The 16,506-nt window shown below is 55.8% G+C and overlaps 2 protein-coding genes across 2 annotated transcripts in view; both read right to left on the minus strand.

Annotated features, from left to right (window-relative positions):
• Positions 1-7: 7 nt before the first annotated feature.
• Positions 8-5,253, minus strand: TGOLN2 (trans-golgi network protein 2). The gene is made up of 4 exons (XM_027669426.1): positions 5,147-5,253; positions 3,575-4,779; positions 2,944-3,027; positions 8-2,373 (listed from the first exon to the last, which is right to left on the minus strand). The coding sequence occupies exons 1-4, from the start codon at positions 5,208-5,210 to the stop codon at positions 2,368-2,370; spliced, it is 1,359 nt and encodes a 452-aa protein (XP_027525227.1). The 5' UTR covers positions 5,211-5,253; the 3' UTR covers positions 8-2,367.
• Positions 5,254-12,247: 6,994 nt separating this feature from the next.
• Positions 12,248-16,506, minus strand: part of TCF7L1 (transcription factor 7 like 1) — a 17,423-nt gene continuing 13,164 nt past the window's right edge. Inside the window, exons 5-12 of the mRNA XM_027669436.1 lie at positions 16,091-16,223; positions 15,465-15,567; positions 15,097-15,180; positions 14,450-14,593; positions 14,214-14,373; positions 13,684-13,791; positions 13,398-13,458; positions 12,248-13,327 (exon numbers count right to left, since the gene is read on the minus strand). Coding sequence (XP_027525237.1) covers positions 12,879-13,327; positions 13,398-13,458; positions 13,684-13,791; positions 14,214-14,373; positions 14,450-14,593; positions 15,097-15,180; positions 15,465-15,567; positions 16,091-16,223 — 1,242 coding nt within the window. The 3' untranslated portion in view covers positions 12,248-12,878. The remainder of the gene's footprint in view (positions 13,328-13,397; positions 13,459-13,683; positions 13,792-14,213; positions 14,374-14,449; positions 14,594-15,096; positions 15,181-15,464; positions 15,568-16,090; positions 16,224-16,506) is intronic.

The raw sequence follows: 16,506 nt of genomic DNA on the forward strand, positions 1-16,506 counted from the left end.
CTCAGTCTTTTGGGTCTTTTTTAATCCATTTATTGACTTCACCACACAGAAAATCAAAAACCAGTACAAAGAACTATAAAAATTCTGATCCTTCCAAGCAAGGTGCATTTCACTGCAGCAGAAAAAAAATCATGTTCTGGTTCAAGCCTAAAAAGCAGAAATATTTGGCAAAAAACACTCTGTACCAACAGACACCACCCATGGAAAATGTGTGTGTCCAAAGGGAAAAGGTTCTGTGTACCTTGATCCCTTTGGAACATTTGCATAAAATAAATACCATAAAACTCAACAAACTGGGAGCAATTCCCAGAGGTTTTGGACAGCCTGGGCTGTTGGTACAACACTCTGGTCCTGGGAATTGCTGAGGGGGAAGATTTTGGTGCTTCCTGGAGCTGTGAGGTACATCCTCATTACCCTAACGAGTTCGTGCTCAGTCCAGCCTGGGATCAGGGTGTTTGAGGTCCAAAATATTCCCTCCCCTGCTGGCACTAGGTGGGATTCCCACAGCCTGGAGCAAGAGAGGATTTGAAACAGTTCCCAGGATAGAACAGCAAGTAGATGGTGAAAAAAAACCCTTTCTAAATTATTACTCAATTTAAAAAAAAAAAAAGGACAAAGCAGGCATAGAGCACACACACTCCAAAAAGCACACACACTCCAAAAATCCTGGCTGAAGCAGCCCGGGAACACACGGAATTCCACATGTTGGAATAGAGTTTGTCCCCCTGCTGTCACCAGCCAACAGTCAGTGCCCCCCTCCCCACACCCTGCCCTAAATGAGACCCCCAGTGAGCCTGGCTGATCCCACGGGATCCCTGGAGCAGGGAGGCTTGGTGCAGGAGTTCCCACCCTTCTTCCCAAGGGTTACATTCCCAGCCCTGTTTCCTTTCCCTTCCCTCCACCTCCCCCTCCCGTTCTCCCAAACAGCTCCTGAAGTACTTTCAGCATCTGAAAAGTTTCCCAGGGAAACCCTGAGAACTCTTTAAAGCCAAGAGGACCCTCTTCCACCCCTTGTGCTTGTCAACAGCTGGCAAAAAGGGAATGGAGGAGGATTTTTGGGTTTGGAGGGGGTCAAGCCCCCTCTCCCCCCTTGGAATGAGCCATTAGGAAAGCCAAACTAGAGCTGCAGCTTTCACAGTGACCAGGAAAAGGCTTTGCCCTTGTCCAAGCTGACCAAAGGGGAGGTAACCAATTGTTCCCAACCCTGGGAAGGCCAGAAAAAGGCCATTCCCATCCCCCCCAGGAGGAAAGTTAACCCCCTGGGATCATTCCTGTGCAGTCAGTGAGCAAGTAGGGGACTGGCACACTGCTGGCATCCGTTCCAGGCGCAGGTGGGGACCCATGTGAGGAGCTCTGAATTCCTCAAATCCAATTTTTTCTGCCTATATTGGAAAAATTTAAAGCAAAAGCCTGGCAGGCACTTTGTGCCCTCTCCAGAGATGTCCCAGTTTCAACAAACCTCCTGGGAGCAGAACTGCAGGAATAAAACCCACCTCACAGGTGTGACTGGGGCACCGACACCTCTGGCAGCCCTCGATCCAACCAGCACCAGTCCAACAGAACCAGGAGAGCAGGCTGAGGGACTGGAAGCTTCACTCATCCCAAACTTCTCAGGTATTTACATTCCCTCCTTCCTATGTTTGACTGGAGAGGAAACAATCACAACCTCCCCAGGTGGCTCCTGCTACAGCAACACTGACTGGGCATGGAGCCTGACCCCCTCCTGCACAGTACCACACCACAACCAGCACCTCCAGTGCAAACAGCTCAGCTGGGAGGACTGGGAGGAAAAACACCCGCGTGGAGCAGGAAGGGTTGGAGCTACACCCCAAAAACTACCCCAGAACAGCCAAAGGTGTGCGTGAAAAAGGGAATCTAGGCATGAAACTGGAAAACTGTCTCAATCAGGGAGAGAAGCCCCAAATCTGGGTCCGTGGTGGGTCAATTCCAAATAAGTGCTATCACCATGGTCCCAACCTGAGCATCCAAACCAAACGGACGGAGCAGGAGGAGGTGACCACAGCAGCTCCATGCCCAGGCAAGGGGACAATCCCACGGCTCTTTGCGCAGTAGATCCTTAATTTCCTCCCCAAGAGGAGGGGTCAGTCCAGCAGATGGCAAATTCCATTGCATTGGGACACACAAGTTCTGGGAATGCTTGGACTGGCTTTTCCTGCAGCCAGATGCCCAAGGGGAAAACAAGGCAGCTGGGAAAGGAGAAATTTAGGAAAGTGAGAGGCTTTATCAAGGTGTAGGTGCAAAACAAAAAAATGTTTCCCCTCCTTCCTGAGGACTGAAATCCGACCGTGGCAGCACAGCATTCCCATCGCTGGTTCTTGTCATCCCATTGAATGTCCAAGGAGGAACCTAGATCTAGAAAGGCAAAAGGAAAGGTTTAAATTACTTGAAAGCTCAGAACTGCTTTGCTGCTCTGCCCAGACCTTGGGGCTGGAGAGGGCTGAAGAGCTCCCAAAGCAAACACTAGTTCTTGTCTTAATTTGCTTCCCTTTCCTCTTCCCATGGCAGAAAATAACATCTGCCTTGAAGGACAAGAGGTGAAAAAGGTTTCAAGGGGAAGAAGGAAGGGATTTCTCCACAAATCCTACCCTTCACCCACTAAAAACCTCTTTGAGTCAGGCACTTGGGTGACAGTCAGTCATTTGAGCCAGGCACAAACTTTCAGCACAACAGAGCTTGAGACTCTCCCACCTCTGCTCTGCTCAGCTGGGTCAGCTCTGCCTGCATTTCTCAGTACTTTTGTTTACATTTCCTGGTAAAACCCTGTTCTTTGACCAAAATCTGCTTTCCAAAACTGACTGACTCAGGCCTTTGGGACCATTTTTAATGCAAAGGGTTGATATTTGGTATTTCCAACACACACCAGGCACCCCAACCTTCCCCCAGCCTTGGGGGACACAGTCCCTGCTTTGGGCTTGGTCTCACCTTTTGATCCAGTCTCTGGTAATCACCAGATTTCGGCCGTCGACCAGTTTTTGATCTTTTTCCTTCCAGGGCAAAAGCAATGATCTTTGGAGAGAGAAAAACAGAGACAGGGTGAGTGGGGGAGCTGCTTTATCTCCCTTCCAACACAGGCTTGCCTGTGGTTTTTCACTCACCTGCTCCTATGACCCCCATTTCCTGTGAAAAGGCACTTGAAATAAATAAATGCCGGTACCTGACCCCAGCTAAGATGGATAATGAGGTTTGCTCAACAAGCAAAAACAGTAAGAATTTGTTTCCTTTCTCCTCCCTCAAAACCAGCTTTGTGAGGAAAAACAAACCCAATCTTGTGCAACCTGCTGCAGAAAACTGTCAATGAGTGGGGATTTCACAACCCTTTGTGTTTTCACCTTTCAACCAAAAATCAGCAGCAGAGCTGAGATCACCCAGTTTCCACAGGGGTCCTTTCCTGGTTACAACCCCCACCCTGCTCCTCACACTGCTGTCCTGTCACATGAACATGAACCACGCTGGGAAATACTGGTGAGAAACCTCAGGGGGAGGGGAAAGGACTGAGTGGGTTCCAATCCCAGTCCTCAGGGGGATGTGGAGGGGCTGGGGCAGGGCCACTCACCTTGCGTTTGTTGTGATAGGCCACGTACAGGGCGGCCACGATGATGGCCGTGGTCACCAGGTAGGCAAAGAAGTGGCTGCTCTCCGAGTGGGCCCTGGGCATGGAGGGGACACTCTTGCCTCTCTCCTGATCAAAGGAGGTGTCCCTGCCCTCCTCGGTCTCAGTGTCTTCCTCTTCAGGGGTCTCTTCGTTGCCCAAAAAGCCGTCGCCATCCGCAGTGGAGGAAGATGATTGTGAGGGGCGGTTTTGGTCCACCTGGGAGTTCTGACTGTCCTGGCTGCTGGGCTGCTTGGCGCCATCGCTGCTCTGGTTGTCACCAGCATTGCTCTGGTTCTCACCAGCACTGCCCTGGCTCTGGGCCTGCTGCTTGTCGCTGCTGCCCTGGTTGGTGTTCTTGTCTGTGGGGTTGGTGCCCTCGTCCTTGCCATCCTTGTTCCTGTCACTGCTGCCCTGGTTGGTGCTCTGGTCCTTGTTGCTCGGGGTATTGTCCTCATTTGTTTTTTCGCTGCTCTTGTTGTCCTTGCTCTTGTCACTCTCAGGCTGGGCATCAGCCCCGTTTTTGTTACTGCTGTCCTGGCTGCTGGTCTCGTTCTTGGAACTGGCTTTCTTGTTGTCATCTTGGCTGTTGTTGTTGCCACCACCCTGGCCATTGTTCTTGCCACTGTTGCTGTCGTTGTTCTCCTGGTTCTGCTGGCTGTTGCTCTGGGTCTGGGGGTCGCTGCTCTGGGTCTGGGTGCTGTCGCCCTGGTCACTGATGCTGTTGCCTGAGCTGCTGGCCTGGTTGCCAGTGCTGCCGACTTGGCCTCCGTTGCTCTGTCCCTCTCCACCTCCACCAGCCCCATTGGTGCCTGTGCTGTCTTGGCCATCCCCCGTGCCGTTGCCTTGGCCTGGATTGTTCTGTGACTCAGTTTCCTCCTTCTTCTCTTCATCGCTGCCCTGTCCAGGCACATTTGTGTTCTGGTGTTCATTGGCCTCCTGGTTCTCATCTGTCTCTGTTAAGCTGCTCGTGCCCGTTTGGGGCTGGGACTGCTGCCCTCCGTTCCCGTTGGCCGCATTCTCTTGCTCCTTCTCGCTGTGTGTGGATGCTCCCGTCTGGCCGTTCCCTCCGTGCCCCTGGCCGCCTCCTTCTGCCGCTCCCGCTTCAGGCTGCTGCGGTGTCCCGTTGGCTGGGGAATTGTTGCCGTTCTCCGCCTGCTGCCCCTGTGCTGTGTGGAAACACGGGAGGCACAGTCAGCACCGGGGGAACTGAGATCCGGGGAGGGGGAAATACCCCCAGAGGGAGAGGGAAACTCCAAAGGGCGACGGGGAAACCGAAGCGGGGAGGGGGGAACCCACGGGGGCAAGTGGGAGCTCGGGGGGAAGGCGAGGGGAGCCCCAGGGGGAGAGGGGGGACCGGGGGAGAGGGGACTACGAGAGGGGAACGGGCGGACCCCGGGGAGCCCCTACCGGCCCCCTCCCAGCAGCGGCCCCAGGGTAGAGGAGCCCCCGCAAACCGAGCGCGGTGCCAGAGCCCCCCCGGCCCAAGGGCTTCGCTGCCCCTCCCGCCCCTGCCAGCGCCCCTGGCGGGCTCACCGGCGGCGCGGAGCGCGAGCAGCAGCAGCAGCAGCAGCGGCAGCAGCGGGCGCGGCCCCTCCATGACGGGCGGGCCCCTCCCGGCGGCCACTGCCGGGCGCGGATCTCGCGAGAGTGGGGCGGGCGGGGGAGGGAGGGAGCGAGAGCGGCCGCGCGGGGGCGGGGCTGGGGACATGGGCGGTGCCTGGGGCGATGGGCGGGGCTTGTGCCGACGGGGCAGAGCTGAGGGTCTGGGCGGGGCTTAAGGAGAAGTGGGGGCGGGGCTTGCTGAGAGAAAACTGTAAATTTTGTGGGGGCGTGGTTATGGGCGGAGCTGTGTGATCGGGGCGTGGTCTGTGCCGATAGGGGTGTGGCTTGTGTTGGCGGGGGCGGGGCTTAAAGAGCCCGGGGTCACGGCGGGAGGGGCTTGGCGCCCCCTGGCGGAGCCAGCCCGGCTGCAGCTCCTCCCCCCAGCGCGGAGTCAGAGAGGCTTTTTGGGATAAAACCCGCCGGTTTGGGGTCTGTTCCCAGCCCTGGAGAGCCCACGGCTGGGACCTGTGAGCAGCGGGGCGCTGGGGGTGCCCTCCCGCCCCTGGAGTGGGGGAGGCTGTGGGGGCGGCAGTTGGGAAATCAGGGCAGGTTTCCTGTCTTTTGGTTCAGGACTGCTTCAGATAACATGGTGTTTTCGGAAAACCTGTTATTTTTTGGATAACCTGTTATTTTTTAATAACCTGTTATTTTTCGGATATTATTTCATTTTTTGATAACCTGGGTTTTTTTGGGATTTTTTGATAACTTGTTACTTTTCGGATATTACTTAATTTTTTGGATAACCTGTTGTTTTTCTTTTTGGCCTGGCCGAGCACAACAGCAGCGATTCCCAAGGATTCCCAGCAGCAGCCGGAAATCGGCTGTGGCTGCCTCTGGGCACCCAGGGCTGTTTGCTCCTTTCCTCTGAGAGCTTTTGGTTCAGTGACATCTCCCATCTCCAGACTAAATATCCATCTTTCCAGAGATTCATAGAATCACAGGATGCTTTGGGTTGGAAGGCACCTTCCAAACCATCCAGTTCCACCCCCTGCCATGGGGAGGAACACCTTCCACTATCCTAGGTTGCTCCAACCTGGCCTTGGACACTTCCAGGGGTGGAGCAGCCACAGCTTCTCTGGGCAACCTGTGGCAGGGCCTCACTACCCCCACAGCCAAGAATTTTTCCCCAATATCCCATCTAACCATGCCTTGTATCAGCCTGAAGCCATTGTCTCTTGTCCTGTCACTCCAGGCCCGTGTCCCAAGTCCCTCTCCAGCTCTCCTGGAGCCCCTCTAGGCCCTGGAAGGGGCTCTCGGGTCTCCATGGAGCCTTCTCCAGGTGAACCCCCCCAGCTCTCCCAGCCTGGCTCCAGAGCAGAGGGGCTCCACCACTCAGAGCATCTCTGTGTCCTCCTCTGGACTTGTTTCAGCAGCTCCTCCTGCTCTCCTGCCTGGAACTCAACCTCACCTCTACCTGATGCAGATAAAATGTAGAAACATTCCCGAATCCACCCATGATCCCTGTACCAGCTGCAGGGTCTGGAGCCCAGAGCTGAGCTCCTCAGGTGGATCTGATGGCCTCGGATCAATGAGCTGTGACCAGCACGTGACAGTGGCACTGGGTGTCCTGGAGCTGTGACTGATGTCACCCAGGGTCACCTCCCAGCTACACATCACCTGTTGTGTCCAAAATTGTCCCCAGAGGATTTGGCTCCTACTGCATTCCTCCTCCTGCCGAGCCATGTTGGGTATCCTCGTGAAACAAGGAGCTCCAGGTGGACCTGGGGTGCTCTTCCTGCATCTTCCTCATGTTCACTCCTGCTTCCACCCAGTGACCCTGCACAGCTCTGTCTCCTGTTTCAGACACATCAGCGTGAGGGAGCATCATCCTCCAGGAGTTTGATCTCCAGTTTTTTCCCTGCCTGTCCTTCCCCAGGCAGCTCCACCTCTCTGTGCAGTTCTGCAGACGCACAAATTCCACCATCTCCTCCCTGACTTGGCTCATTCCTGCCAATCCCAACCTGTTCTCCCCGTCACCCCACGTTTTTCCATTTAGATCAATGGTTTTGCCTTCATCTACCCCAGGATGAACCTATTGATGTTTAACCCACTATTCCATGGTGTCTCATCCATCACACAGCACATCCCACAGCAAAGTCTCACCTGTCTCCAGAAGAAATCACAATCCTTCACGGATCCATTAGCTTCTCCAGTCACTCCATTCAACCCTAAAAGAGGAAAAACATCACACAGAAACCGAGTCCCACACAGTGATGGAGGAACAACTGGGGCATGATCCTGCCTTGGAGCGTCACGGATGATGTGGTTGATTTTCTTCTTTCTTTTTTTAACCCAATCTCTGGGGAATCTCAATTCCATTCAACACATTCCAACAATCCCTGCTGCTTGGCTCTGCCCATGCCAGCCTTTCCAAGGAGACCAGAACAGTTGGCCCAACTCTTTTTCGGGATTTAAGCAGAGAATCGCGGCTGTTTCTCATGCCCAGCTTTCACTCATCCCCTGGAAGTCAAGAGTGACTGAGAGGAGGCCAAGTTCCTCTGGATTTACAACAATGCCTCTGGGAACGGAATTCTGCCCCAAATACCATGGATGAGGCTGACATCAGCTCAGAGCTCACACCAGGATCCAACACTTCTCTTGGGATAAAACAGGATAAACAGGACCAGTGACCTCACCTCACCTCTCGTCCCTCCCCACACAGTCTGAGCCAACGTGAGACGGCTGCTGGTCCTGTGTCATGGGATCTTGGAATATCGAGGGTTGAAAGGAATCCACAGTGACCATCAAGTCCAACTCCTGGCCCTGCACAGGACACCCCAAAAGTCACCTGAATGCATTATCAGCTGAACAACAACTCTACATCCTAACTCAGCAGCATTTTGGGGGTTCCTGGACTGGTGCTGTCTATTTTCACGAATCCTTGTGGAATCTCACTTTTTGGGGATGACTCTTTCTAAGAATAGCCACCAGGAACAGGCTGGACACACAAATCTGGCCTTAATCTACACTAATTGGGGTGTTTTAACATGTTGTCCCAAGGTCTGGTGACAAGATAATAAAGTCCTCACCTTGTCCGACACGTCTGCATCCCCCATCCTGTCCCTTCCCCCAGAGGGCTAATCTGGTCAGGATAAAGGATCAAAAGGAGAAACAATTAGCAAATGGAAGAATTTAATGATGCTAATTAAAATGTATTAAGTGTAGCCACTGCCTCTGCACCAGCTGCTTTGGCAGGAGCCCTGAGCATGCGGAGCGGGAGAACAGGACATCTGGTGCACTCTCCCCCCGGCCCCCGAAAAAGAGGTCTGAGGAAACCTCGGTGTTCGTAGTGGAGCCCTTAATTAGCTTCATCTCTGCAGGAGACCCCTGGGACCTCATTAGGCTTTTCAATTAGTGCCTGGCCAGCCGGAGCAGGGGGCCGAGGGAGGGGGGAGGTGGCTGCAATTAAGCAATTGGGAGGAGGTGAAAGAAGTAACCCCACGTCCAAAAACCGGCCGGGAAAGCTCCAAGCTGGCCCCCAGATGCTCCCGCGCCCAGGGCCAGCACTCCCAGGAGTTTGCTCCCAATGAGCCCTTAACGAGGTGTTCGCCAGCTCCTGGCAATAAACCCCACAAGGGCTGCAGCCTGGGAGGTTCAGCTCTCAAAGGTTTGAAACCTTCTCATGGAATCAGGGAGTGGTTTGGATTGGGAGGGACCTTAAAAACCACCCAGTCCCACCCCTCTGCCACTGGCACGGACACCTTCCCCTAGACCAGATTGCTCCAAGGCCTGTCCAGTCTGGCCTTGAACACTTCCAGGGATGGGGCAGCCAGTTCCACCCCAAGCACAGCTCTGTGGTAATTCCTCATCCGGACCATCCCCAGCCAGCAGACACCAGGCAATTCCCGAGCTTTGTTTCCCTCTGGAAACAGGCAGCAATGATGGTGAACGTGATTTACCAAGGATGCAGCTGCTCATTTCCAGCCCCAGCTCCATCATTCCCACGGCTGCTCCCAGCTCTCCTGCCTGGCCGTGCCTCCACGGAGACACCACGGGAACCCTGTCCCCTCTTCCAGCTGTTTCGTGCCTCTCACTAAGGCAGGATCCAGCTGTCCTACGTCTGCACAACACGCTACCCCTTCCCTCTGCTCCCAACACTCTGTGGGACATCATTCCCTCCCTGACCTTTTCCTCTTCCCTGGATGTGGTTGGGATGCACCTCATGAAGAAACAGTGGCAGCAGCAGCACCTCATTTCTCATGGGAAAAACTGGGACCTCTGGCTGTAAAACTGTGGGGCTTTGGTGCAAGTTTGAAAAGTGAAATCTTGTAACTGGAAAATCATGGAGTCACGGAATGGTTTGGGTTGGAAAGGACCTTACAGATCACCCAATTCCACCCCTCTGCCATGAGCAGGGACACCTTCCATTATCCCAGGTTGCTCCAAGCCCTGTCCAACCTGGTCTTGGACACTTCCAGGGATCCAGGGGCAGCCACAGCTTCTCTGGGCAACCTGTGCCAGGGCCTCCCCACCCTTGTGGGGAAAAATTTCCTCCCAATATCCCATCTAACCCTGCCTTCTGTCAGTGGGAATCCATTCCCCCTTGTCCTGTCCCTCCATCCCTTGTCCCAAGTCCCTCTCCAGCTCTCTTGGAGCCCCTTTAGTTACTTCCAGGGAGCCAAACACTGCTGGGGAGCATCCTAAGACTCCAACACCCCAGGCTGACCAGCTCCATTTCACCTTCCAGCTCTAAGGACAAGTTAAATCATGGAAAACATCATCAAAAACTTGTCCAAAACAGAGCAGTGGGGCTACCAGACCTTCTTGTCACATCATCCCAAATGAAAACACACTGGATATCCAGTTTTTGTCTGCAACAAAGACAAACCCCAAAGTTTTCCTCTTCTAGAATCATGGAATGGTTTAGGTTGGAAGAGACCTTAAAGACAAGTTTGTTCCAATCCCCTGCCATGGGCAGAGACACCTCCTGTAGAAGCACCTCCCAGTGGACAAATAAAACCCGGAAAGACCCATTTTCCATGGAAAGCCACTCTGAATTCAGCATTTTCATCCAGCTGTATTGCTGCAGGCGTAATGGATGTATTGATCCTATGATCCGTTCAACCATGACAGATCCAGCGGGTCCACCCAAGACTGGAGCAACACATCACCAATCTCACCCTCTCTCCCAGGAGCAGTGAGGCCAGCAGGGTTTGGTGACTAGTTTCTTCTCTGGCAGGGATAATCCCATCCCGTCTCAGCTCTGGAGCACCGCAAACGCACTGGAACAGATGTTCCTTTTCCGTATGGGAAAACGCTGAGTAAAACAAAGGAATATTCTCCTGCTGAAGCCTAACATCTGTTTGAAGCTGTCTGGCTCCGGTTCAGATTTAATTCTTGTGACAGGTCTCTTCATGCCTTTAATTTCCCATGAAATCCAATTCAAGGAGCTGTTTGTCCACAGCCCGCTCCCAGTGTCGGGGAGAGCAAGGCCACATGCCATCCAGGCGTTCCTCGCCCCAAACCACTTTCTTGGAACACTTTCTCTGAAAAAAGCTCCATTTTGGCTCTTTTCAAGCGATGGCCACACACGTTTTGGGTGACACCCTAATCCCCTCCACCCCGGCGCTCGCATGACCATGCGACACGTGGCCGGTCCTCCTGGGTGCTCCTGCAGAGGAATGGAGCTCCTTCCCAGAATCTGCACTTTTTTTTTCTTTGAAAGAAGGAAGTTTAAATAATTTGGAGTGTGGAATGGAAATACCTCCCAGATTTGGGGTTATCTTGGGTGTGACAATGGCAGTCGTGCTCCGGGCACTGGGAGGATTTGGTGGTGGTGGCGCCAAGCAGCTGCATGAGCTGCACTCGCTGCTCGCAGCTCCCAACTAGCCAGGACCCCTGGGAACAATGATTTTGGGAGCTCTAGGATGCTCCAACCTGGGAATTTCTGCTGTCCAGATGATGGTCCTGCACTGGATGGAGAAGCCATGCTCCTGCTGCAGGTCCCACTGCTGTTTGCAGAAGGCATCAGGAGCTTTCACAAGGTTTTGGGAGCTGGCGTTGGCTCCAGATGTGTCCCTGGGCCTCAGCCAAGGGTCCCTCAGCTGGGGGCACAGGTCACGTGCAAGTTTTTGGTAGTTCTGCCCAGCTCTGATATGAAAATCCTCAAATCCAGGTGTCATCTGCTGGAGTTATACATGCCGATGTCGTGTTCATCCAGAAAACACAGATGCATCTTCCATAAGGACACCAAGATGGTCCCTTTCCCCTCTACCTGCTGCTGCTCCAGTTCCCCAAAAATACTTCCCCGGTGGCTTCTCAGCGCTGGAAAGGGAAATGTCAAAACAGGAGTGAAAAACATCACTGATCCCCAAAGGAGCTGAAGCTCCACCAGACCCAGCAGCTGCAGGATGGGCTCACCTGTCACCAGCGGTCAGGATGTCACCACCGCCACAGCCAGGAGCTGGGGGACACCATGGTCCCCAAAATGCAGGAGGGGTGTGGATAGAGAGGGTCCTGGGATATGGGAACTGGGAGGGAAATTCAGAAAGGGAATGGAACAGGACTAGGAACCCCACAAATCAGCTCTGGATGGGCGCAGCTTGGAGTCAATCTGAAACAGAAACAAAATTGTGAGTTCCAGGGGGAAAACTGAGGTTTTTTTCCTGTTAAAACACAGGAAGAGGGAGGAGTCCTGATGGGCCCAAACATTGAACTGATTGAGGACTTCAGGTGAGTTGAAAATCCATTGGGTTGGTTTTGTGCTGGTCCTTTTTCATCCCAATCTTTTCATCCCTGGTTTGGAAGAAGCAGGCACGGAGCATCCAGTGCACACCAGTAACTCCCACTTCCCACCTTCTTAAGCACCTCCTAAACTGGGTCACCCAATCCCCCACATCATGCTGCCTGGATCGCTCCAGCACCCCAAACTGGACACTCCAAAATCATCATGTGCCCATTGACAGAGGTGTTCAGGGGATGCTGGACCTCTGCAGTGGGACTGGAGGCCCATCCTTTCCCAGGAAGGAGGCGATGCACAAGGAGCGAGCCCTTCCCGCACGGACCACGCTCACGCAGTGAGTTGCAGCTGTAGTTTTATTTCCTTTTGTGAAAAATAACAGGATTTCGAGGTGATAAAAACACAACCCCCCCAGGGCTCAGCCCCAGACCCTGCCCACCCCGGCACGACCGCAGGCAGAAGCAGCACCGATGGAGCAGCACCCCCAGGACAGGATCCAGCTCCTTGCCAGGACAGAGCGAAGGTGGGAGCCGGGGATGAGAGCAGAGCCACAGGATGGGAGGGTTCAGGAGCAGGTAGAGGCATTCCTGCTCTTGGATCCAGGACGGAATGCCAGCTCCAGCACAGCACTCATCGTGTTCAGTGCTGGCATCACCGTGCCAGTGCCATCCCTGTGCCCCACAGCAGCAACGGGCAATTGGCTCATCCCACGGAGATTCCCATCGTCGGCAGCTTGTGGAGGGTCTATTTAATTTTTTTTTCCTTTTTTTCCATTTTTTTAATAAAAACAGTCTTTAGGTCGACTGCTGGCAGCAGCTCTGAGTAGAAAGCACCTTCCTCCAGAGTCTGCTTCCAAAAAGTTCAGAAAGGGTCAAATATTGACCAATAATGGTTTTGGCTGCATTTGAATCTTGATTGTGGCTTCTGCAATGTACAGCGGGGAAGGGACGGGTGAAGGGGATGAGGGGGGATGAGGTTTTTCCCTTAGTCAGCAGGTTTGGTGACGAGGGAAAGGGGCTGCGTCTGCAGCACGGCCAAGGCAGCCGGGATAGAGGCAGAGGGCGAGGAGAGGAGAGCCGTGGGGGGCACTGAGGGGAAGGGGATGGGTCTGGAAAGGAGCGAGGGTGGGCCGCTGAGGCTGGAGGAGGAGGAGGAGGAGGAGGAGGAGGAGGAGGAGGAAGAGGAGGAGGCTTTGCTGGAGAGGACGGTGGAATGCACAGCGAGCTGAGCCCTGGCCTCTGGCTTGGTGGTGAGCGAGAGCGGCTGGGCCTGTTCCGAGTGGGTGGGGGCCGGCGCGGCGGGCGAGGCCAGCGCGGCCGAGGGTGTGGCGGGCGAGTCCAGCATGCTGCCATGGGACGAGGCCGGGCTGGCACACGGCTTCTCAGGTGGCAGGTATGGCACGCACGGCTTCTTGCTCTTGGAGGGCAGGGAGCCTGGGGAGGGTGGGCACAGCGTGAGTGGCCGGAGCCCGGCGCAGGGGGAGGCGGGGGGAGGGGTACTCACTGTCCGTGTCGTGGCTCTGCTGCTGCACCAGCTTCTCGCGCTTCCGCTTCTTTTTCTTGCCCTAGAAAAGATGATTTTGGGTTCTTCCATGGCTTTTGGCTGCCCATGATGGGAAACTGGGGCTGACGCTGCCCCAGAGCATCCGCGGAGACTTGGCGTCGTCACCAGCCGCCCCTAACACCTCAAACACCGACCCCAGAGCACGGCCAGCCCTCCCCTGCCAACCAAACCCCGGGAGAGGGGCCCTCTCGGGGGGGGGGGGTGGGACCGCGGGAGACACACGTACGTAGTTGTCCCGCGCCGACCAGGTCGGGTAGAGCTGCGAGTGCAGCTGCCGCTCCTTCCGCGCCAGCTCGTAGTACTTGGCCTGTTCCTCCCGCGACAGCGAGTGCCACTGCAGGGAGAGACCACGCTGGAGACCCCAGAGCCACGCCGGGAACCCCAAAGCCATTCTGGAAACCCCCAGATCCCCACTGGAGACCCCAGAGCCATGCTGGAAACCTCAAATTCACACTGAAGACAACAAATACATGCTGGGAAGCCCAGAACTATGCTGGAGACCTCAAAGCCACACTGGAAACCTCAGAGACAAGATGGAAATTCCAAACCCAGGCTGGAATCTCCAGATCCATGCTGCTGACCCTGAGGACCTACTGTCCTGGGCTGCAGAGGTCCATCCCTCCCCATCCCTCCCCATGCCTGACACCTCCCTGGGACTCCCTGGGCTGGCAGAGCCCCAGGTCAAGGGATGGATCCGTGGGGAGAAGCGGAGCTGGGCTGTCTGGAGGGTCCCTGACGGGAGGATCCCAACCATACCCGCCGGCCCAGGATCTGGTTGATGGCAGCGCTCTCCTTCAGCGTGCACTCAGCCACCACCTTGGCCCTCATCTCCTTCATGTACAGCATGAAGGCGTTGAGCGGCTTCTTGATGTGGGGCTTCTTCTCCTCCTCCTTCTTCACTGCCACAGGGGATTTCCTGGAAGGAGCAGGATGGGGGGTCAGGACCCCCAGGACGAGCCCCTGTCCCCACAGTTGGCCCGGCCTCCACTCACGAGCTGCCTCCAGGGCTGGCGCTGGGCTGGGTGGGCTCCTGCTTGACGATGGGTGAGACAATGGTGGGGTGTGGGATGCCCGAGGGGTGCAGCCCGTGGGTGGGCGGTGGGACCATGTGTGGGGAGAAGCGGCTGGACATCAAACTGCAGTGGAGAGAGAGAACAGGAGGGGTGGTCACCTCCCCACAGGCACCCACAGACTCCCCCTGAGAACCTCCTGGGCTGAGAGACCACCAGCCTCAAGCCAGTTAAGTTAGAAACCCCAAAACCGTGCTGGAACTCCAAATCCGTGCTTCAAACTCCGAAATCAACCCTGGAAACCACAAATCCACTCTGCAAACCCCAAATCCATGCTGCAATCCCCAAAGCCATGCTGGAGACCCCAAATCCACCCTGGAGACCCCAAATCCTGCCCCAGCTTTGAGATGGGGACACAAACCCAACCAGCGATGCCCTGAGCCCATGGGATGTCACATTCCTCCACCTGTGGAGACCACCCGCTCCCTCCGGGGGGATCTTCACGCAAGTGGAACACCCCAATCTTCTTGGACTGGTCTGTGACTGTGCATTTTCTGCAGGGAAGTGTCCCAAAACTGACCACCAGCTCCGGGATGCCCGTGAGGGTCCCTCCCCTTTCGAAGACCCACCTGGACATGGAGGCATTCATGGCGAGGGCGGGATACGGGTGCCGGAAGCCACCGGGAGGGATGGAGTACACGGGCTGTCCTTGCCTGCAAAAACACAAGTTTCAGTGGAAAAAAGATCCCTTTGCAGTTCATGGGGATCCTTGGGCTGGTCTCCAGCTATCTCCATCTGAATGATTCCCAAATTTTCCAGTGGTGGGAAGCCCCTCCCTTCCCACCCCCCATGGGAGCCTGCGGCATCCTGCGGAACTCGCGGAGGAAACTGCGTAAAGTGGGAAGCAGAGGAGGGTCTCAGGGGGCTGTGGGCTCCTGGGATTCACAGGGACACGAAGCTGGAAGCGACCCCCTTGCCGGGGCCGGTCCATCCTTACTGTGGCACGAGCCAGCCCAGGGGGTGTGGGAGCTGCCCCACAGCTCCGGGGGACAGCGGGTAGTAGGGGGGCAGCTCGGGGGGGTGCGGCGGCCGCGGGATCCCTGTGGGGGAGAGAGGGGACAGAACGGGGGGTTAGAACAGGAGCATAGCAGCCTCGGGGCCCCCCACTGTCCTCCAGTACCATGTCTGCCTCCACCACCCTCCCTTTGAGCATCCCAGCTCCCACTGAGCACCTTGTCTGCCTCCAGCACCCTGTCTCCCTCCAAGCACCCTCCCTGTGAGCACCCATTTTCCTCCCAGCACCCCATCTCACTTTGAGCATCTGGTCTGCTGCCAAGCACCCCATCTACCTCAGAGCACCCCGTCTCCCTCCCAGCACCAGTCACCCCAGGCTGGGGAGAGGCTGCTGAGACACCCACAGCACAGCCCTTGGGGGGATCCCCACACTCCAGCTCAACCTGTCACCAGGTGAGGACCCATTCCCAACCCCCTCCCAGGGACCGGGCTGAGACCACCCAGGAGGCAGAGGGGCCACCCAAGGGAGAGCCCCCCATTCCCAGCACAGCACCTGCACCCTCACGTTCCCTTCGCTCCCCCAAACGTGTCCCCCCACTCTGTGCTCACCCGTCTTGGGGTCGATCTCCGGGGAGAGGTGGCCAGGCGGGGACCCCGGCGGGAAGGGGTCGTTGCTGTAGGTGATGAGCGGCGTCAGCGGGTGCATGTGATGGCCGTGCTGCACCACCGGGACCTTGTTGGACTGCGGGAAGAGCACGTGGCAGGGTGGGACAGCGGCCACCCCCCCAGGAACATCCCCCGGGCAGCAGTGCCGTGGCTGCCCCATCCCTGGGAGGGCTCCAGGCCAGGTAGGACAGTGCTTGGAGCAACCTGATCTAGTGGAAGGTGTCCCTGCCCAGGGCAGAGTGGTGTGACTGAGTGGTCTTTAAGGTCCCTTCCAACCCAAACCACTTCCTGATTCTATAATTCCAGGATCTTGGGGGGGTGCTGGGAATCCCCCACCCTGCAGGAAGGGGCTGTTCTTA

The sequence above is a fragment of the Corapipo altera genome, unplaced genomic scaffold, assembly GCF_003945725.1.
Source record: "Corapipo altera isolate COAL_440 unplaced genomic scaffold, ASM394572v1 347, whole genome shotgun sequence".
Classification (NCBI taxonomy): Eukaryota; Metazoa; Chordata; class Aves; order Passeriformes; family Pipridae; genus Corapipo; species Corapipo altera.

Excerpts from the sequence above, each read along its gene's own strand:
- TGOLN2 (XM_027669426.1), bottom strand. The coding sequence starts at position 5,210 with ATGGAGGGGCCGCGCCCGCTGCTGCCGCTGCTGCTGCTGCTGCTGCTC. Across the intron at positions 4,780-5,146 it reads GCTCGCGCTCCGCGCCGCCG|CACAGGGGCAGCAGGCGGAG; the intron begins GTGAGCCCGCCA and ends GTTTCCACACAG. Across the intron at positions 3,028-3,574 it reads CCTATCACAACAAACGCAAG|ATCATTGCTTTTGCCCTGGA; the intron begins GTGAGTGGCCCT and ends CTCTCTCCAAAG.